Genomic DNA, 19,469 nt, shown 5'->3' with positions numbered 1-19,469 from the left:
ATTCTCTCCATTTAAACTATAATCCGTAGTTCTACAGCAACAATACCTGGGATGTGACAGTCTACTTTGGCTCCAAGGCTGACATGAGAGACTGGAGCTCCGAGATCACGGTGGCACAATTATGCCACTGGTGGTAAAATCCGTACAATCACGAGTATGCATGCATGCATGTCACTAATTCGAAACCGGTTTCAACTTTGAGTTCAAGGTCAGAGTAATAATCAATTGATAACATTCTATTACAGCTTCTAAGGAACACGCCGGGTAAACGACCGGAGGCCCGTATCTAAAATGGATCCTGACAAGGTGCGTACGAATCATCTACTAAACTTTTATCGTGTTAGCGAAGTGTTTTTGACACGTTTGCTTGTATGAAGAATGAATGAGAGGGAGACATGTCAGACTGTTGAGCTTGATAATTTTGAAATCAACATAGAGATTCAGTTGGCCGTTCTTAATGGAAGAGTTTGTCATCATGCAAAAGGGGGGTAGTGAACGCGTCCAGCGTGTGTGCTGGAGGCATCAAAACGTGTATTCTGTTGTCGTGTCATATAAACGTACCTTACTGTTATTGGTTGTTGAAGAACCCGCAGATATGATATTCTGATGCTGCAAAGCGCGTCTTGCATGTTCTCAAGAGCATTGCCGCCTGAAGATGTCTGCGGGAACCAATTGTTGTTGGAGTTGGGTTGTTGTTGAAGACAAAGAAAGTTTTTCGGGAGCAGCTCCAGCGCAATTTTATTCAGCAGGTGGACCGGGGTATGGTCAATTATCGGCATATCCAAGCTCCATCCCGCCATTTATGCTTGTACCGAAGCCGCACTGTGCCAGCAAAGCCCTGGGCCCAACTTCCAGCGCAATTCAGTGGACAGCAGACCATCATCGTTGACGTGTGTGCCTAATCTGCACTGTGCCCCCTCAACCCCACCATCCACTTGATCTCATCTCTCTCTTCCATTGCTTTCCTCTCGGGCAGACTTTGCGACAACCCAACGGCTCTCTAGTTAAAACCTTTCGGTTCCCCCTTTCTAGACGCATTAGCGATTCAAACGACCAGAACAGATCCCCAGACTTCAAAATGGCCGGAAGTGAGTTCATACTGTTCTGGAATAACTGTACGATGAGAGAATCTAACCGCGCACACTTCTAGACTTTGAGGAAGTTGCCAGTATGTTTGGACCCCTTACGAGCTGATATATAAGTTCAAACTGCACCGCCGTGACCAAATATCTAACGAAAAACAAACAGAGCAGTTTGTTGAGTTCTACTACAACACCTTCGACAGTGATCGCAAGGGTCTTGCTGCTCTCTACGTGAGTAGCCCACCATCACAACCAGCAGAAACACATAAAGAACAATTCGCTAACCCTGACAACAGCGAGACCACTCTATGCTGACTTTCGAGTCTGCTTCCGTCCTCGGCACCCAGGCTATCACCGAGAAGCTTGCTGTATGCATCCCTTCGTCACTAGCGATCTAGAGTCAGCTTCGTTAACAATCTTTCCAACAGGGCCTCCCCTTCGAGAAGGTCAAGCACCAGGTCTCTACCCTCGATGCCCAGCCCTCCAACGACCAGGGCGGTGTCATTATCCTCATTACCGGTGCTCTCCTTGTATGTTTCCGACTATCCCACAAACCTCCTGAAATGCGCCCACTGACAAATATTTAGGTCGATGAGGAGCAGCGCCCCATGAACTTCAGCCAGTCCTTCCAGCTCGCTCGCGATGCGAATGGCCAGTACTTCGTCTACAACGACATCTTCAAGCTTGTCTTCGGTTAAGCGAAAACAGTCACACTGCCGGCCGGCGCCTTTTGTTGTTTGAATGAGTTGAGCGATGTTTATAAACACACAAACACACCAAGTGGGGCGACAGACGAGGGGAAATTAAAGCGGCAATGACAACGGAATAGCTTCTTTTTTTGACGATACGATGAATTTAGAGCATGGCTTGAAGGGAGCGCAAGTGCTTGACTCGGCTGTGATTATCTTGAATTTCCCCCTGTTGATGAAGTCAAATCATTGGTTCCCAAAGCTATGAGTACTCAACCTCAGCTTGATGACATGGCATAGAGGGTCTGAAGAGATAGAGCCAGGACCAGGCCATTTGGAGTGAATGTAAACGGTGCGACAACGTACGTAAAGTATAGTTGAGCAGGGTCAACAGGAGTGATTGGCCTGATACCTTCAAGGCATAACGCCTTTTAACAGCCACGGCCTGACTAATTTTTCAGCACAGAAATGGAAACATGCAATATACTCTACGTGCTAGCTCTTTCACATTGGATATAGAAACCCCAATTCGCTTGTTATGAACACGGAGAATGCGCCTTCGAGGCAAGAGCTAAAGTCTGCAAAATTGATCCTCAGGACAATTTAGAAGGCGAAACATTCACTTTACGCTTAAGTCTTGTCCAAGAAGCAAGCTCATCATCTATTTTTTTAAGGAGGGTCGGAAGACCGGCCTCACTGGTCACTGCGAAGTGGGATGGGACGAAACGTAACCCGAGAAAAATCATTCATTTTCCATGCCCTGAACCGTGCAACACCGTTTGATCCCAAAATCGCAATGCATTGTGAGGGGTATAAACAAATAGCCTTAGATCTTGGTAGCAGCCTCAAGAGCCTTCTGCTTCTTGATGATCTTCATCTGAGCCTTGGGACCCATGATACCACCACCCCATTGTCGGCGGGCCTGGTCGTGCTTCTCAAGGTAACCGTCCTTGACAGCAGAGATGAGCTTAGAAAGCTCGTTCTTGTCCTCGGAGCGGACCTCGGTGACGGCGAGGACAGCAGCGGTCTATAACTTGTCAGACACGATCTTGAATTAATGAGCTCGATAAACATACCTTCTTGTGGACGACCGTTCCGAGACGGGCCTTACCCTTGACAATGGCGTAAGGGATACCCATCTTCTTGCAAAGAGAGGGAAGGAAGACGACGAGCTCAATGGGCTCGACATCGTTGGGGATGAGGACGAGAGAAGCCTTCTTGTTCTCAATCAGGCCAACGACGTGGTTGAGACCGTACTTGACGGTGTAGGGCTTCTTGGAAACATCCTCCTTCTTCTTACCCTCCTTGACGGCGGTAGCCTCCTGGAGGAGACGCTCCTTCTTCTCGGCCTTGGTCTCAGGTCGGTACTTGTTGAGGAGCTTGAAGGCCTGGGCAGCAGTGTTGCGGTCGAGGACGTGCTGGAACTGAGCGAGAGCCGGGGGAACCTTCAGGCGCATCTGAAGGATCTTCTTCTGTCGCTGGAGGCGGACATACTCGGGCCACTTGACCATGCGAGAGACATTTCGCTTGGGCTGGATGTCCTGGCCGATGCCGAAGTTGCGAGGTCGCTTCTCGAGAAGAGGGTTCTATGAATGTCAGCAATTTTCCCACCAACAGGGAGACAAGAGAGTTACTAACCTTGGCGGCCTTCTTGCCAGCCTTACCCTGAGGGAAAGGGGCGGGAGCGACCTTCTTGCCGGACTTGGGAGGCTGTCATTGAGAAAAGAAGACATCAGCAAGGCGTTCAAGCCAACAAAAGGTCTTCTCTGAACTCTAACGAGAATAGGTCGTGACATTTCTGCACACGCCGCATCTCCAGCCAAGTCTTCACCAGCTCGATACCTGTTATGGTGATCGAATACTGGCGGAATACCAACAGCATATGTCACCCACAAAGTGGACGACGCTGTGGCTCAATTGCACAATAAAGCGCATTTGACTCACAAAACTGTGGCCATTAGAGTCGAGTCGATTGCTCATTCACTCACCATCTTGAATTGTTGGGGTTAGTAGTTGCTCGTGGGTTGAAGAGCAAAAGTCCAGGACGCGATGGTGGATGGAGAACAAAATCAAGAAGAAAAAGGTGAGTGAGATGCTTTTTTTTCGGTGGAAGATAATTAGGGCTTCCTGTTAGAAATCTGGACCCACATTGAAAAACTCGACTCCACTGGCCAGAAGAAATCTACAGGGAGGGGCTGGAGCTGATGGACTTTTCGCAGTGGACGACTAATGCAATGCACGTGACCGTGACTCTTACAGTCAGGCAAACTCACAGCTTGAGTGAATGATTGGGAGGCAACATCTTGAGAAAGAGAAAAAAAGAGGCTAGAATCTGTAAAGTTGAAGTAAAGTTGAAGAGACTTCTCCGACAGAACAACTGAACTCGTTCGACATAAAACCTCCTGCACTTGGAGAAGTCACCCACTCACTCCATCTGTCTAAGCACTCACAAAGGCTCAACCAGTTGAGGCTTTCGAACTCCACTAACAGCAAAATGGCACCTACACCTTGTGTTCGGTGTCAGAATAACCGAGCCGTTGTAAAGCGACCCAAGAACCATCATAAGCTATGCCGAGACTGCTTCATCAGAGTGTTTGAGGATGAGGTCCATCACACAATCACATCATCAGACCTCTTCTTTCGAGGTGAAAGAGTTGCTATTGGTGCTTCAGGTGGCAAGGATTCAACAGTGCTGGCATCAGTAATGAAGACTTTGAACGAACGACACAACTATGGACTTGACCTAGTACTTTTGAGTGTCGACGAGGGTATCAAGGGATATCGGGACGATTCCTTGGAGACAGTCAAGCGAAATGCTGTTCAATACGACATGCCCCTGGAAATTGTCGGCTACGACGAACTGTACGGATGGACTATGGACCAGGTAGTCGAGACCATCGGAAAGAAAGGAAACTGCACATATTGTGGTGTTTTCAGACGACAGGCTCTGGACCGAGGAGCTAAGAAGCTGGCCATCCAGCATGTCATCACTGGCCACAACGCTGACGATGTTGCCGAAACCGTTCTCATGAATCTATTACGAGGCGATATGCCACGCTTAGCTCGAAGTACTAGTATCGTTACCGGAAACGCAAGCAGTGAGGTCAAGAGAAGCAAGCCTCTCAAGTATGCATACGAGAAGGAGATCGTACTCTACGCACATCACAAGAAGCTGGACTACTTCAGCACAGAGTGTATTTACAGCCCCGAGGCTTTCCGAGGAACAGCACGCGGACTTATCAAGAATCTGGAGAAGGTGCGGCCAAGTGCAATTCTTGACATCGTACGAAGTGGAGAGGACATGGCTCGACTTACACCAGACAAGGGCCAAGCTGCGTGTGGCTGCGACGAAGGCGAGGGACTTGGAGGCTGCGGCTCAGCCAACGGACGGACTTCTGGTAACGAAATGGCCCAGGTCGAGGCCAGCCTGAAGAAAAAGCACAAGTCTGCAGCTCTCGAGACAGAGATTACTTCCAATGGGACACCCAAGGACGACGCAGTTCCCCTGCCAATAAGGACGAAGAAACAAAAGGAGACACCAGCACCAAAGCAGAACCTAGGGAAGTGTGCTAAGTGCGGTTACATGTCGAGTCAGACCATGTGCCAGGCTTGCACATTGTTGGAGGGTCTCAATAAGAACAGAGCAGAGATAGCGATATAATGGATACCCCTGCTGTCAAGACCAACATATCTGTCGTTCCATTACACCGTGACTCGAACAAAGTACCTTGTTTGACATTGTTTTATTCTTTCTTTTAGCCACTGTCCATCTTATAGGCTTCAATGCCTTGCTACTAGTGCCCCAAATGTGTGTATTTACAATTGCAGCTCTAGGCTGCCGTCTCTGGTTACTTGCCCCTGGTTCCCATATTGCTGTTTAAGAAAAGCGTGTCTCCAACTGTTTAATCGAATTAATACTTGAATCGCTTGGATTGAAGAGGAAAAACAAACCTTCCAGGGGTTGTTCAGCTCGAAGCCTAAAGGCGCTTCTGGTTTGTCTGTTTGTCCTCGTAGAGTTCCCGTAAGTCGGCGGTCACGGTCCATCACTAATTAATTTGTTAGTATCCTCGAGTTATCGTTCGGCTGGCTTTATCGTACTTTGCTGTAGACCAATTAGTATTGAAGATGCTGTTGTATGTCCATAACTTACTCTATCCCATTGATCCACGGAGTAACGAGGTCGCTTGCCCTCGTTCTGCCAGGTCTTGATGACGGCAAGACCAGTACCAGAGATACCGAACATCTATCATTCATTCAATGAGCTTCCACATCGTGCGACAGCGAGATCGGACAGCGACATACACCAATCATGATGGCATAGGGAAGAAGAGCTTCAAAAGGGACGGGCATCGTGACGGCGGCGCTGCCTGAGCAGACTTAAATGTATTCGGCGTATGTATCGGAGAACGAGAGTTCGAATTGATCAGGCCTGACCTGTCTTCCGGGTTCGTCGCGGTGGTCGTGCGTCTTCCGAGTAACCGGGCCTTGAATTGAAGCTCACGTCGAACCGAGCCATTGACGACTCAGCGATTGGTGATGCAGTTTTTGGTGCCTGAGGCCAGAAGCTCCATAACCATCCCTGTGTCGTGGTACAGTAACTGAGGAGAGCTTTCGCACAGTGTGTCACCAAGCTAGTAGTAGAAGCGTGGTAAGAGAAGAAAAGGAGGAGTATCCTCCAGCTTGGTATTGATAAACACGGTGATTTAATACTCTCAAGACAATGAAAAAAGACATATAAAAAAAACTATCACTTGATGTATCTTTAGTATACTTGTATACTATATTAAAACTGTCAGCCCTTAGCAATCCACCGAAGAACTTGGGCTTTCACTATTCCGGACTTTTTCTCCCTCCCCTGGAGAGGCTCCCTAAGTATCTGTCGCACGCACTGTGGCAACTAGCTCCCGCGACTGCTGTTTGATATCACACAAGTTGACGCGACGTGATTCAGTGGCTTTCCTATCGCATCTTTACGATCTTTAGACTCTCTACGAACGCGTGATTCGATTTAACTTGGGCGGGTCACTGCAAGCCCGAATTTTCTTTCAAGCAGCCAGTACCGCGCATTCGTTACAGCCCGCCCCTCAATGCAAGCCCGCGTACCGCGATGAAGCAGACGTGACCACACTGCGAGAAACCCTTCGCAACCCACCGAAAGCGACCGATATGCAAATTCGAGGCTCTCGTTTCAGGATATTTACTTTTGGGACGCGGGGGTAACCATGACAAGTGCACACACTATGGCTGAAGACCTTCAACACAGCGTCATGGTTTCGGACGAGGATGCTGAGTATGAGACGGCAGGCGAAACAGGAGGCGAAACAACGATAATTGCATCTAGGTCAAACGGAGGCAAAGGAAACTCTGGTACGAGTCAGGCTCCAGCAGAAGATGGTGGTGCTGAGTTCGGCGACCACGATGCATCTGGCGAGGATGTAGACGCATCTGGAGAGGAGGACAACGACTATATGGCACCCCCGCAGGCATCTTCTCACAATAGTGTTGGACCTCCACGAGACGGCGATGAGGAAGATCTTGAAATCGCTGAAGGAGATGAGGAACATGAAGAAGACGACGTAGATGCCGAGGAGGAGGAAGATGTTGATGCCGAAGGAGAAGAATATGAGGAAGATGAAGGCGTTGGTGCAGTAAAATTTCAACCAGGGACAAGAAGCGACGACGATGATGACAGCGAAAGCGATAAATCCGAGTCACCAAGCGCAAACGACGAAGAGTCAGACGAGGAGGCTGCATGGGAAGATGCTGCAGAGGCGGAGGAAGATCATGAAGATGAAGAGACGGCCGCCTCAAACAACTGCATTTTCTGCGGCCATAACGAAGACGAAGACCCTAGCGAGGAGTTCGAAGTTTATTTAGCCTGTGTTCGTTGTGGTGGTAATGGTAAGTTCACCTACCACATCAGTACTTTTTCTTGAATACTTATCAAGTATAGCTCATCAACAGTGCGCGCGCGATGCGGCTGCAATGAGTGCAGCTAACAGTAAGTTTCAATGTGTAAGCAAAGGTTGGCAGATACTGACGATACTAGCGCCCGACATTTGGAAATGTCCTGAATGCTTCAGCAAAGAATCCGACGCTGGGAGTGAAGATGAGGAGATGGAGGATCACGATGTTGATCATAATGCCGATATTCACTCCCAACAGTCTGATGTCCCAGGAGTATCAGGCGAACATCAGCCCGGTCAGCACGTGGGCGATGACGAAGATGCCAGTTCCCAAAGCGACAATGATAGTGAGCTTGATGAGGAGCCGATAGACGCTCCTCGCAGCTTGAGAAAACGCAAATCTTCATCATTAGAGGATGAAGGAAACGGTGTTTCTTTGAGGAAACGGCGACGAAATCAGTCCCAAGACGCAGGGTCAGAGAGCACAGCGCGAAATGGAAGCGTTGAACCAGGGCGACACCACCTTTCCAGGACTCTGCGTCTCAAAGTTACACGACCCCCACCCGTCTCAATAGAGAAACGCACTCGTACCTCACTTGTACTCAAACTTCATGTCAAGTCAGGCAACCTTAAAGAAATCTTATCTCGCAAAAAGCGAGAAAAGAGAAGACAGCCAGGTAGTGCCACGCGTCCGCCCCCTCAACGACCAGCTCCAGCTACGACTCCGGCTCCAGCTCCAGCATCCAGAGCCAACCTTACAGCTGCAGTTATATCTACCCTTCCGACGCCTTTCACATCAGACAACTACTCACAGCCGTTCTATTCATTTTATGATCGCGACGCCGATGAGATGAAAGGGAAGCCTTACGGTGGCATATTGACCGAAGCCGAAGCCGACACATCCAAGACTCTACCAGATGAGGATGATCGGAACAAGTTCACATCTGCTCTAAAGAAAGCCGAGGATGACTGGAGAGCGCGTCTTCTGCTGGCGATGCAAGAAGAGCCAAATCCTCCTGTTCGAAAGTCGAAAAAAGCAGGCAACAACGGCAGTGAGATCGAATGCATCGATTTTGGCGGGTGGGAAATCGACACTTGGTATGCTGCGCCGTACCCTGCCGAATACAGCATAAATCGGGTGCTGTACATTTGCGAGTTCTGTCTGAAGTACATGAACTCTGACTACGTTGCTTGGAGGCATAAACTCAAATGCCCAGCCAAGCATCCACCAGGAGACGAGATCTATCGTCATGGATCAGTCTCAGTTTTCGAAGTTGACGGTCGCAAGAATCCAGTCTACTGCCAGAATCTGTGCCTTCTTGCCAAGCTGTTCCTGGGATCGAAAACTTTATACTATGACGTGGAACCCTTCCTTTTCTATGTTTTATGCGAATACAACGAGACAGGTTATCACTTTGTGGGATACTTTTCTAAAGAAAAGAGGGCTAGCAGCCAGAACAATGTCTCATGTATTCTGACATTACCGATACACCAACGAAAAGGTTATGGCAACTTGCTTATTGACTTTTCGTACTTACTTACCAAAGTGGAGGAGAAGACGGGTTCGCCCGAGAAGCCTCTCTCTGATATGGGCTTGGTTTCATATCGCAATTACTGGCGCCTGGTTCTATGTCGATACTTTTTGAAGGTGATGGAGAATGAGAAACATGCAACAGAAGGGCTCAGCATAAAACGGATATCCGCCGATACTGGCATGACCCCGGACGATGTCATTTCTGCATTGGAAGGTCTTAGGGCCCTTGTCCGAGATCCGCAGACCAAGGTGTATGCCTTCAGAGTCGATTTGGATTACTGTCGAGAATACGTGGGCAAGTGGGAAGCCAAGGGTTACGTTCAGCTGAAATCGGAAGCTCTTGTTTGGACTCCATATGTGATGGGTCGAACCAATGCCGTCAACTTTGAACTCGGCCCACCGATCAATACCATCGCACCAAGGGAAGACGACGAGGCCAAGGTTGACGAGGGACATGGTACGGCTACCACTGAGGATCAGCCAATGGTTAACGGAGAGAAGCATGGTGCGTCTGCTCCTGAAGCAGTCGCAGATCCAGACGGTGATGCTCCAATAAACATTAATGGAGAACCACCCAAGGAATCTTCAGTCGAAAACCCCAGTGCGGAGCCAGCGCCAGTCCAGTCTATTGAAGATGTGGCACCCGGGCAAGAGAAAGATAAGGACGTCGAAATGGAAGATGCAAAAGCCGCAGGCCCCCCGGCTTGGCTACTACCATATCAGAACATTCCGTTCACTCGCTTCGAAGTCTTCCCTGCCGTACCTGGCGGTCGACGAGAAAGAGCTCGACCAAGCGTCAGTCGACCAACAGCCCCTCGCATTGCCAGCAGTGCCTCCAAACCGAAGCGTAGCAGCAACAGCCATCGGCCATCATCGTCTAGACCCAAGAGTGCTTCAAAGAAAAAGACTGGAGGGACCGGCCGTGGACCAGGTAGATGGCCGAAAGGAACCAAGAAGTCTGACTACGGCAATGCTACCAGTGGCCCTGGTCTACCGCCCGGCTGGGTCGATCGACAAGCCAAGTTGCGACCTGTCACGGAAGGCAAGGACCCAGGACAAGAGGTGGCGGTTCAAGACTCGGGAGCAGAAGACTCGGTCGTTGTCTCGACGAAAACTAATGGTGCCAAAGTCAATGGCAATACTGCAAATAATGCGGGATCGGGATCGACGGAACAGACTGCTAAAGGAGAAGATGTGGATGCTGAGGGAGAGGATATCTAATTTTATTGAAAGCGGTCGTTTACAGGAAGGCTTGGGGTTACGGTTGTACTATATACCTTGGTAGGATTGGCGTGGGTTGCTTTACTGGCTTGATCTCGCCAGAGATAGGGGTTGTTGTTTGTAGCAAGCGTATTGTTATTGAAATACTAGACAAGACAGGTCATGGAATGGAATCATGCTTCTTGGGAGGTTAAACGCATGAGGAACAGGAACAGGAACAGGAATAGGATTTTAACAAAGGAAATTTGTATTAGCGTGTCTGAATGCTGAGAGAACTATGTGACTTACCTATTGTGAGGTTATGTTTTATTTGGTATAATGGTGGCCTCGACTGGTTTGCCAAAGACATCCAGCGCTTTTGACTGAAGCAGTCCAAGATAGGCCTTGTACATGCGTTGGAAATCAGATTTGGTGAGGGCTCCTTCGATCGAGCACTTTTCAAATGCGTGGTGAGTGGTTTTCTCAGTTAGCTTGACAACTGACCTGCCACAGATGAAGGTATTCTTACCATGCCACCATTCACTGCGGATAGCCATGAGCGGTTTGTGATCTGTATCACCGTCTTCAGGTTCCTCGTCATCGATATCACGAATATCCATGTACTCGTCTGCCATGCCTCCACGGTTCTCAAGACCTTTGCCGTTGTAACTGTAAATTGGCAGACAAACGGCATGATCTCCCCAAATTTCTATAGTGATCATCTTGCGGTACTTGGAGTAGATGGGGCCGAAACCAGAGACTGCAGTGTTGTAATTTGTTGTAGATACTTTGTCGTCGCGGTTTTGGCTATGAAAAGGGGCGGAGATGATGGTTCCAGGTTCGAGTTCGTGCAGCTTTCGCCTCTGGTCTGTTGGACGCATGTGAACGCTGACTGTCTCTCCGAGGCTAAGATCAAGATGAGCCTGATGGACTCCGTAAAAGGATTGGCCGTCCAATCCCACGTCTTTTGTTAGTGTGCAGCGCCTGAGATATGCAACATCGCTTCCAAGATTAGAAGAAACAGAGCTTCTCCTGGACGAAACAGAACCCGTTGACATGGCGTCTGGGTCTCGACGACGTCGAAAAGATACAGGTTCTGGAGTAGTCAGTTCAACAGGATGAGAAGTAGGTACCCCCTTGTTGGTTGAGTGGAATTGAGTGTAGAACTTGGCTGCCAGGTTACGAAGCTGCCAACTGCAATCCTTACACTCCCAGTCGTCAGCTGCAGAGTGAAGAGAAGACATGAAGAAAGAAACAGAGTCTTTCTGCTCAAAGTGCAGCCATGCCTCTTCCTGTTTTCTGGTTGGTCGGCTGGGCTCGGTTGGTGAGAAGTGCGTGTGAGCAAAGAGATTAGCCTTGAATTTGTTAAAGCGAGTGTTGGTGTCGACATTCAGAGATTGGTGGTAGTTCCTGTCGCGGATGGGACCTCGGCTTCGAGGATAGGATTTTCTAATGCGATGATCATTGAATGAAGGCATTTTGACGGTTGTCTTGTAGGGAATGTTAGTGATTAAAACGGTTATTGAAGCTGAAGTCGCAAATGTGCATATAATTTGATAGTCGTTGAGACCATCATCTTGTCGAAGACAGGCTGCAATTATATACTTGACTGGGTGTATTTTCTTCCGAGGTTTTCTTTATAGATCTACGGGCAACTGTCTTGTTGTTCAGTTGGACAATAGATATCTGAAATCTGGTGTTCGACATGGTGTTTGTGAACAAGGATAGGCTTGCTGGATTCTTCTTTGTCTCGACGACGCAGTGCCCATTCTCAGACCCTGAACAAGTGTTCAGAAGCATTCATTTATTCTTGAGAAACAACTTTTCTGGTGATGTATTCTTTCTTGGGGTTGAAACTGAGCACCGATGCCTCAACTGCTGTAAGTCAGCATAGGCCCTGTGTCAAAGGCTGGCGAAATGTTTGTTGCTGCCCTTGCTGGTAATCTGGTTTCTTTTGATAAGCAGATATGTTGTTTCACTTTGGATTTTTATGTCTGTCATATAGTCTCTGGTTCTTGATCTTATGATTATTTGATAGTCCTTGTAAATAGAGACGCTCAATTCAACTAGTGTCGTGGGGCAACTTGGAACTTTCAACTCTCATGTAAGCAATAGCAATCACAATGTCACATCGTAGTCGAGGCTGCCTTCGCTGCCGCCAACGACGAGTCAAGGTGATCAATTATTATGAACCTTCCTTCAGTGTGTTTTTATCTGATTATCATAGTGCGACCGCAGTCGACCTTCATGTCAACGCTGTATCGCCCGCAATGAGCTATGTGTAGGGTATCGAGATGAAGGCGATCTTATGTTCCAGCATGAAACTGCAAAAGTCGTCCTGAAAAGTCAAACTTCTACTCCTTCTAACTCGTCTCGGTCTGTCAGGTCCAAATCCCCTCGAGATCATCGCACCAGAAGTAGATCAGCTGAACGTGCCTCCGAGAGCTCGTTCTCATCGACTATTTCTATCAATCTTCCACCAGCTTTCCCATGGTTGAAAGATCAGTCCGAAACAAAGACACTTTCTGAGGAAGACCAAATAGCGGACATATTCATCGACAAATATGTGTTGCTTCCTTGTAAGGAGTCATCCTCCCCAGGCTTTCTCGAGCATCTCCCCTGTTTGTTCAAAGAAGTCAACGTTGAGGGCCGTTATGCGTTGAGATTCGCCGTTCAAGCGTGTGCTTTCGCAGACCTTTCTCGAGAACAGAGCTCAGATGAATTAGTCCAGAGGTCGCTCGAGTACTATGGCCATGCTCTGGGTGCCCTTGGACATTCTTTGGCAGAGAAGAACAAGACACCAGATGACTACGATTTGATGACAGTGGTTATGCTGGACATATTTGAGGTTAGTACACTGCAAAACTAGACTCAGTGTATCAAGCTTATACTGTGACAGACGATCTTCATGCCTGATTGTTTAATGACCGGTGCACACGCCCAAGGCATGGCACATATCTTACGACTGCGTGGCCATGAGCAATTCTACGACCCTCGAGGCTGGGGTCTGTTCCGTCTAGCTCATCATCGACTGGTAAGTAATCCTGATCCTCCGCCCATGTAAATACTGAAATAACAATGTGAAGCAAAAGCAACAATTAGCTAAGCAATTAAGCCCACTGCCTGAATCGCAAGATTGGCTTGAGACACTCAACGACAACATAACTTCAGTAAAGCTGGAGAAAGATGGCCTAGCGATCAATCAAATATGTCAACAAGCGAACCAGCTACTGAATTCTATTGATGCGGCAAATATTGAGACATGCCAACTGTTAGACCTGGTCGACGAGATGCTTCGTCTTGATCAAGAGGCTACTCGCTGGCGAAAGAAACCAGAATGGAGATTTCAGATTAAATCTCGTAATGAGATACTCGGCGACGGAGAGTCTAGCTTCTGGTTACCAGAGTCTGTTCAGCTTCATCCGGATTTGTGGATGGCCTATGAGTGGAATTATCACCGGACTGCACGCATCATTCTTCATCAGAAACTGGTAGCCTGCTTAGAAAAGGTCAATACTGCACTACCATCAGAACCTAGAGTTGCAACTCGAATCACGGGATCAATCATTACCGTTCAGTCTTTGGCTAGCGAAATCTTGTCAACTGTCCCCCAATCGTTTGGCGATATCGATCACATAGGTCGATGGCACTCGGGGTCAAAGACGGCTCGTTGGCAGGCAGTTGGTGCATACCTTCTGCTTTGGCCGATAAAGATCATCAAAAGCCAGAGTGCTCTAACTACGAATTCACAGAAAGAGGATGCACAAAGAGTATTTGATAGGATCAGAGAGTGTACAGGCATGAAGTCAAGCTTGGGTGTTCTATCCGAGATCTAATCATATAAATCCACGCTAATCACAACCATACGTTACAGCTCGAATTATCAGAATACAGTCTCCTCCAATTCCGTCCCATCCTTAAGAGTGATAGTTTCAGCACCAATCATGACAAAAATGATCTGGCACGTAACGTTGCCCCTATTCTCCCAGCTGTGATTCACGCCCTGTTGAACAATAACCTCTCCTTGCTTGACAGTCTTTTCCTCTCCACCGTCGAGCCCCAGCACGATCTCGCCCGACAGGACTACAGCGTAGTCGAGACTTTTGGTACGGTGCATAGGTGCTTTCCCGCCAGGCTGAATCTGGGTCATGCAGAAGAGAGATCCTTTAGGAGGACATCTTGGAAGAGAGTTCTCAAATGATGAGACAGAGTCTGTGTTGTTGATGGGAACGCTTTGACGGACGTCGAAGATGTTGAAGCCGCTGCCTTGAGGACCAAAAGGTTGGAAGGGTGTGACATTTGTGTCGGGGACGAAAATGGATGTTCCATCTTCATTGTGTGTAGTTCGTACAAGACGAGGAGAAGAGTTTGAGGTTTGAGAGGTCATGGTTGATGATATAAGTGATGCTCGGTGTGTGTATTCCGTGTAAGTGGATATAGATGATTATGGGAGGATCAAGATGTGGAATTCCGAAGATGATTGAGATATAAGAAAGATTGAAGGAGGACAGATCGAGCAGTCTTATTTATACATGTTCTGTAAGTATGTTCGGCCTCTGGAGAGCGCGAGCGTCAGTCGTATTTTGCCTTGTGGCCATGATCGTCAGCTCAACTATACAAGGTTCCTCGCGCCGCTTTCCCAATTAGGAAACCCCACGAATGGCGATGCTACGGTGCAGATGTAAGTGGAGGAGCAGAGTCACACTAACAAAACGTTGGGTTTATAAATATAAACAAATCACTGAATAGCGATATAGAAGCATATGATAGTGACATCAGTTCTTTTAAACCAGCCAGTAACTATGTGTTGTATCTATGTATCTAATAGACACCTACGGAACTCCTTGATGTCGACAAGTGATAAACCAAGAGTCAAGGTTATCTGTTTTCCAGGTTCCCTGGACATCTATTTCGCTAAAAAAGACATTCAAGCTCAGTTTGAAGCCTGTTGAGACACGTTGATCTGCAAGTTTGAGAGATCCTCCCGCCATTTTCAGCCCAGCAACAGCGTCTTACACGGGACAAGCAGCCCCAGGTCCAGACAACTGTACAAATTCCATCGTATCATAGTCTGCAGCCCTGCTTTGTTCATTCAAGGATGTCGGATCCGTATTCTCCGAAAGAACTTTCAGCCCCAACTCCTCCTGATCAGCCATGAGCCTTCCATCTTCCCAGGGTGCGACACCCTTCAGGTATTTGAAGGGAAGATAGCAAAAGTACGCCGTAGAAGCTAGCTGAGCGAGAAGCAACAACACAATAACAATCTTGGGGCCGTCGAGGAGGGTAGGAATGACGGAGATGTAGACTTGGACTGCCATGAGGAGAAAAGCCATTCCGCCGGTGATACGTGTTGCTGTTTGGTAGCTCTTATACGCGGATGTTTTATCTGAGACGAAAGAGTCAGTTATACGATACGGGCTCGATGACTTGGTATACCAATGGGTATTTCATACATGGTGTTACACCTTTGTGGAGGACAGATGCGAGGATAACCAGGGCTAACTGAGTAACAGCTACTAAGAAATAACCATAGCCTGGACAAGTCAGTATATGAATTACCGTCCAGCCCGGGATACTAACACATGGCAAGGCGTTGTTTGTCTCCCGTCAGAGACATGTTGGCGGTTATTGCGAAGGATTAGTCGTGATTGATATTGTGGTAAATATTGACCTGTGATGTTAAGATGTTTGACAGGAGGGAGAAAAGGATTCAAAGACAGCAGAAGAGAAAAAGATCATTATGTTGAAGATAGGTGATTATTTACTTTCATCATAAAGCTCACAAGTACATGTGTCGATGTACAGAACAAAAGTTTGTTGGTCTCTCATGCTCATAGTTTACGTGCGATATCAAGAAGAGGCTTTCTACCAATCGTGAATGAGGTTTTGCCAACGGAGGTGAAACTATAAGTAATACTTTGAATTCATCAAAAGACTCAGATCAGAGAAAAGGACACGTCTTCAAGTGTCAGGTGGTGACAATAGACTCGGCGAAGTATACCCAAAGAACCATGTCCAAACTCGAGAAGAGTATCGTGAATTTGGTGATTATTCTCAGACTATGATATTGTATGCTTCATTTAAGTCTCAGAAACAGCATGATAGGAAAGTTATCTTTCGTTATTGTCCCTCTCATCGCTTCGGTGACCGCATCTTAACCATACAAAGTTCTATTACGTCTCTTTAGTCTAGGTGAAAGAGACCTCATCAATATATGGAAGCTGATTCAACGCAAAGAAAGATCATCATGTCGAGGGACATTTGAAGCCCAAAGAACGATAGCCACGAGTATTCTCCAAGGGCTCGAGCGCGGTCATTGTGTAGCGCCAATCCCAGTATTAAATACTGCAAAATGAGCCATAGGAGGACCGTAGTAACCACTGTAAATAATACAAAGATTTGCGATATCGCGCGAAATTCTTCAGGATGTTAATAAGCGGTCATATTGACGAGATAAGAAGAGGAACTTACTGGGTGATGGCTTGCTGGCAAAGCAGATGATTGTGAGAATCATTACGAGATATCCAAGCACATCATGAAAGGCGATAACTACAAATTACTGGGCTTTAGTATCTAATGGGGACAAGTATTCATAAGAAGATACTTACAATCGCCCATACTGTCGTCTAGTGCGACTGTTTCCATTGTGGTTAACGAGCTAGGCATCACTGGAGCCGAAAGGAGTTGGTCCCAGAAACTCATTTTCGCAGTACCTTGATGGGTAGGATGCTTTTCACGCTCCTTAAAGGGTAAATATAAAGGTATTTGTATTTTGAGAGTAGAGGGTGAATCGTCTTTTCTTTTTGGCTGCACCCGCACACTGCTAGACTCTAGATAAAGTATCTTGAAGCTGAGGAAGCAAGATGCAGAAGAAGAGAAGAAACATTTGTTGCGTTGTGTAAAATGTTAAAGAGACTCTCGCGCAAGTTTCGTGCATCCTTATAATTGTATAAACGTGTTCTTCTTGAAAGTTTAACCAAAGCCCGAAAGTCCAGCGATAGGATCAAGTCGAAGAGTCTAAACTTTGGCACGCTATGATATTATGCTTCAAGAAGTAACCAGAATGAGTTTCTATTTGTTCCATTATTGACAGAATTTGTCAAGTCGGCTAATATTTCACGATCGCCTATAGAGTCATGCAGAAAAAAGACTCTCAAAATTCAAGAGTATCTATGTGATTGGTGCTCAACTCATGTGTGCAACAGGCACGCCTGACTTGGTGATTAGACTTCAAGTCGAACACAATAAATATGCCGTCCCTCTTCTCTTTTGCCTGTTTTTTCTTCTTCCTTTTCTTATTACCACATTCTTCTCTTTCCTCGATCCTGGATCCTGAAAGCATTAACCCCCAGTCTATCATCACCACCACCATCATCATGCCTGGAGACAACCGCTTCGACGCTTTGTTAGATTCAGATGACCTTATGAGGCCTGACCCTGCCGCATTTGACCTCCCAGAAATGGCCAGGGCAACAGCGAGGGCAACATCTGGAGCAGCAGCTGGAGCAGCATATAGAGAAGCATCTACAGCAACGACCAATGAAGAAATCATGGGTATTCTCGAACATCAAGACTCGTATTTGATGAGTATGTCCCCAACTCTTCTCAAGCACCGTCATAATCTAACCTCACATTGCAGTCGCCTTCACTGTGATCTCCTTTTTGGTTCTCCTTGTAGCCATCATACTCTTCATCGCCGTCATTAGGAGTGCACGAAAGCTCAGGAATAGCATGCCTTCTGCTGCGGAAGACGATGGACTTGGTAAATAATTAACCCTTCTCCCTCAACGATCCATAACTCAATACTGATACAATGTTTAGGTCAGAGCCTGTACAAGAGCTTCAGAAACACGCAGATCCATCTCTTCTTCGTCATTATGTCTCTGTTCGCCTGCCTCGGCGTCTTCATTCTTGTGACTGCAGAGCTCATTAAGCTGGACAACATCGACGGCTCGCAGACCTACTTGGGTATCCTCTTTGGCGTTCAAATGGCCACTATGGCTTTTGCATTGGGCACCAGCCTCTCTCTGATGGGGAGGTTCCCGGCTATCTTCCAGATGGATGAAGGAGCAATGGAGCTTGGCACTTTTTCTTCCACCAAGATTAGTTGAGCAGCTTAAACTGGTAGTTATCGAACTGGCAGTTGAAGGCTGGACAAGGACAATCAAGTAAGGATTCGATGCAGATTTTTGGGGCTCCTTTATGGGAATTGAATAAAATGTTAGTAACAAAATGTCAAAACACAACAGCTGGAACTATCTTGAGGTGCATATATATCATGATGCGACATCACTACCAACTCCCTCTCCATTGTCTCCCTCACACCCATACTCATACTCATACTCTTCCACTTTCCTCTCCCCCCAAAATCCTTTACCGTAGCTGACAAGAATCTCCTCCCCCTTCTTGATTCCTACTCCCTTCTTCTTCTTCCCACCTCCAAGCACCCAAACTCCCACACATAGCTCTCCCCATCGCTCGCACCAAACCGTCCTAAACTCCGCATTCGCTCTCTCACCCACGCCTCTAAAGTCATTCACGAAGCGTCCTTCGTTTCCTTCACTCGCAGCATCAACAGCCGCGTCAAGCTCTCGGTCCAGCCATAAATCGTAGTCGCTCTCTGTTGAGGATGCTGAGCCTGAGTGCACTCGGCCCAGATATGCGAGGATGAAGCTACCAGGTGCGAGATTCTGAGCTGCGAAGAGACCCCTTTGACCGTTTGCTGGGTGTGATGGGTCCGAAATAGGTTGGATTTTGGCCAGATTATATGGTGCTGTTGTTGCTGGCGATGGGATGATGGGAATGCCACTTGAAGCAGAGGGTTTGTATTTAAGAGCTTGTATGTGCGCTGGAGTTAGACTCTTGTCATGAAGAGGTGCCTTGAGATACGGGAAGCCATCTGGCCAATTCTTTGGTTTAGACATGACGCAGGCTAGAGATGCGTGGTGCAAGATGGCATCTAAATGATTTGAATTCACCATCAGCTTTACAGTGCCAAAACTTCCAATGAGGTCGACGATCCACTGACCCCACGTATAATCCAGGGCTGCCAGGCGAA

At 47.4% G+C, this 19,469-nt stretch overlaps 12 protein-coding genes across 12 annotated transcripts; 5 read left to right on the top strand and 7 right to left on the bottom strand.

Moving 5' to 3' along the window:
• Positions 1 to 1,078: 1,078 nt before the first annotated feature.
• Positions 1,079 to 1,780, top strand: BKA55DRAFT_685593 (uncharacterized protein; the record flags this gene model as incomplete). Its single annotated transcript, XM_046198819.1, has 6 exons — positions 1,079 to 1,088; positions 1,151 to 1,168; positions 1,249 to 1,313; positions 1,379 to 1,450; positions 1,511 to 1,612; positions 1,670 to 1,780. 6 exons carry the CDS (start codon positions 1,079 to 1,081, stop codon positions 1,778 to 1,780), a joined length of 378 nt encoding a protein of 125 aa, XP_046053848.1.
• Positions 1,781 to 2,597: 817 nt separating this feature from the next.
• Positions 2,598 to 3,567, bottom strand: BKA55DRAFT_685592 (50S ribosomal protein L30e-like protein; the record flags this gene model as incomplete). Its single annotated transcript, XM_046198818.1, has 4 exons — positions 2,598 to 2,798; positions 2,848 to 3,357; positions 3,410 to 3,481; positions 3,550 to 3,567. 4 exons carry the CDS (start codon positions 3,565 to 3,567, stop codon positions 2,598 to 2,600), a joined length of 801 nt encoding a protein of 266 aa, XP_046053847.1.
• A 698-nt stretch (positions 3,568 to 4,265) lies between these two features.
• Positions 4,266 to 5,432, top strand: BKA55DRAFT_685591 (uncharacterized protein; the record flags this gene model as incomplete). The annotated part of the gene is made up of 1 exon (XM_046198817.1): positions 4,266 to 5,432. One exon carries the CDS (start codon positions 4,266 to 4,268, stop codon positions 5,430 to 5,432), a length of 1,167 nt encoding a protein of 388 aa, XP_046053846.1.
• Positions 5,433 to 5,540: 108 nt separating this feature from the next.
• Positions 5,541 to 6,207, bottom strand: BKA55DRAFT_235082 (uncharacterized protein). Its single transcript, XM_046185287.1, has 4 exons — positions 6,074 to 6,207; positions 5,870 to 6,014; positions 5,723 to 5,817; positions 5,541 to 5,669 (listed from the first exon to the last, which is right to left on the bottom strand). Exons 1-4 carry the CDS (start codon positions 6,119 to 6,121, stop codon positions 5,649 to 5,651), a joined length of 309 nt encoding a protein of 102 aa, XP_046053845.1. The 5' UTR covers positions 6,122 to 6,207; the 3' UTR covers positions 5,541 to 5,648.
• Positions 6,208 to 6,993: 786 nt separating this feature from the next.
• Positions 6,994 to 10,432, top strand: BKA55DRAFT_502809 (uncharacterized protein; the record flags this gene model as incomplete). The annotated part of the gene is made up of 3 exons (XM_046186953.1): positions 6,994 to 7,672; positions 7,725 to 7,772; positions 7,821 to 10,432. The coding sequence occupies 3 exons, from the start codon at positions 6,994 to 6,996 to the stop codon at positions 10,430 to 10,432; spliced, it is 3,339 nt and encodes a 1,112-aa protein (XP_046053844.1).
• Positions 10,433 to 10,731: 299 nt separating this feature from the next.
• Positions 10,732 to 11,889, bottom strand: BKA55DRAFT_685588 (uncharacterized protein; the record flags this gene model as incomplete). Its single annotated transcript, XM_046198816.1, has 1 exon — positions 10,732 to 11,889. The coding sequence occupies one exon, from the start codon at positions 11,887 to 11,889 to the stop codon at positions 10,732 to 10,734; it is 1,158 nt and encodes a 385-aa protein (XP_046053843.1).
• A 645-nt stretch (positions 11,890 to 12,534) lies between these two features.
• On the top strand, positions 12,535 to 14,247 carry BKA55DRAFT_590487 (uncharacterized protein; the record flags this gene model as incomplete). Its single annotated transcript, XM_046195100.1, has 4 exons — positions 12,535 to 12,585; positions 12,639 to 13,259; positions 13,311 to 13,445; positions 13,498 to 14,247. The coding sequence occupies 4 exons, from the start codon at positions 12,535 to 12,537 to the stop codon at positions 14,245 to 14,247; spliced, it is 1,557 nt and encodes a 518-aa protein (XP_046053842.1).
• Positions 14,248 to 14,294: 47 nt separating this feature from the next.
• BKA55DRAFT_535056 (uncharacterized protein) lies at positions 14,295 to 14,798 on the bottom strand (the record flags this gene model as incomplete). The annotated part of the gene is made up of 1 exon (XM_046189664.1): positions 14,295 to 14,798. One exon carries the CDS (start codon positions 14,796 to 14,798, stop codon positions 14,295 to 14,297), a length of 504 nt encoding a protein of 167 aa, XP_046053841.1.
• A 545-nt stretch (positions 14,799 to 15,343) lies between these two features.
• Positions 15,344 to 16,028, bottom strand: BKA55DRAFT_734424 (uncharacterized protein; the record flags this gene model as incomplete). Its single annotated transcript, XM_046201259.1, has 3 exons — positions 15,344 to 15,797; positions 15,865 to 15,945; positions 15,992 to 16,028. 3 exons carry the CDS (start codon positions 16,026 to 16,028, stop codon positions 15,424 to 15,426), a joined length of 492 nt encoding a protein of 163 aa, XP_046053840.1. The 3' UTR covers positions 15,344 to 15,423.
• A 427-nt stretch (positions 16,029 to 16,455) lies between these two features.
• On the bottom strand, positions 16,456 to 17,048 carry BKA55DRAFT_557863 (uncharacterized protein). Its single transcript, XM_046191836.1, has 3 exons — positions 17,020 to 17,048; positions 16,883 to 16,960; positions 16,456 to 16,830 (listed from the first exon to the last, which is right to left on the bottom strand). The coding sequence occupies exons 1-3, from the start codon at positions 17,027 to 17,029 to the stop codon at positions 16,619 to 16,621; spliced, it is 300 nt and encodes a 99-aa protein (XP_046053839.1). The 5' UTR covers positions 17,030 to 17,048; the 3' UTR covers positions 16,456 to 16,618.
• A 739-nt stretch (positions 17,049 to 17,787) lies between these two features.
• Positions 17,788 to 18,522, top strand: BKA55DRAFT_535053 (uncharacterized protein; the record flags this gene model as incomplete). Its single annotated transcript, XM_046189663.1, has 3 exons — positions 17,788 to 17,998; positions 18,051 to 18,173; positions 18,233 to 18,522. The coding sequence occupies 3 exons, from the start codon at positions 17,788 to 17,790 to the stop codon at positions 18,520 to 18,522; spliced, it is 624 nt and encodes a 207-aa protein (XP_046053838.1).
• A 109-nt stretch (positions 18,523 to 18,631) lies between these two features.
• BKA55DRAFT_557861 (uncharacterized protein) lies at positions 18,632 to 19,403 on the bottom strand. The gene has a single exon (XM_046191835.1). It carries the CDS (start codon positions 19,390 to 19,392, stop codon positions 18,688 to 18,690), a length of 705 nt encoding a protein of 234 aa, XP_046053837.1. The 5' UTR covers positions 19,393 to 19,403; the 3' UTR covers positions 18,632 to 18,687.
• Between the last annotated feature and the right edge of the window lie 66 nt (positions 19,404 to 19,469).

Source organism: Fusarium redolens (assembly GCF_020744475.1).
Source record: "Fusarium redolens strain MPI-CAGE-AT-0023 chromosome Unknown BKA55scaffold_3, whole genome shotgun sequence".
In the NCBI taxonomy this organism is placed as follows: domain Eukaryota; kingdom Fungi; phylum Ascomycota; class Sordariomycetes; order Hypocreales; family Nectriaceae; genus Fusarium; species Fusarium redolens.
This window is presented reverse-complemented; position numbering and strand designations above follow the sequence as displayed.

Coding starts and splice junctions, on each gene's coding strand:
- BKA55DRAFT_235082 (XM_046185287.1), bottom strand. CDS start 6,121: ATGCCCGTCCCTTTTGAAGCTCTTCTTCCCTATGCCATCATGATTGGT. Junction 6,015..6,073: donor CCTATGCCATCATGATTGGT/GTATGTCGCTGT, acceptor AATGAATGATAG/ATGTTCGGTATCTCTGGTAC. Junction 5,818..5,869: donor ACTAATTGGTCTACAGCAAA/GTACGATAAAGC, acceptor CAAATTAATTAG/TGATGGACCGTGACCGCCGA.
- BKA55DRAFT_557863 (XM_046191836.1), bottom strand. Junction 16,831..16,882: donor TGCCAGCAAGCCATCACCCA/GTAAGTTCCTCT, acceptor AACATCCTGAAG/AATTTCGCGCGATATCGCAA.
- BKA55DRAFT_557861 (XM_046191835.1), bottom strand. CDS start 19,392: ATGGTGAATTCAAATCATTTAGATGCCATCTTGCACCACGCATCTCTA.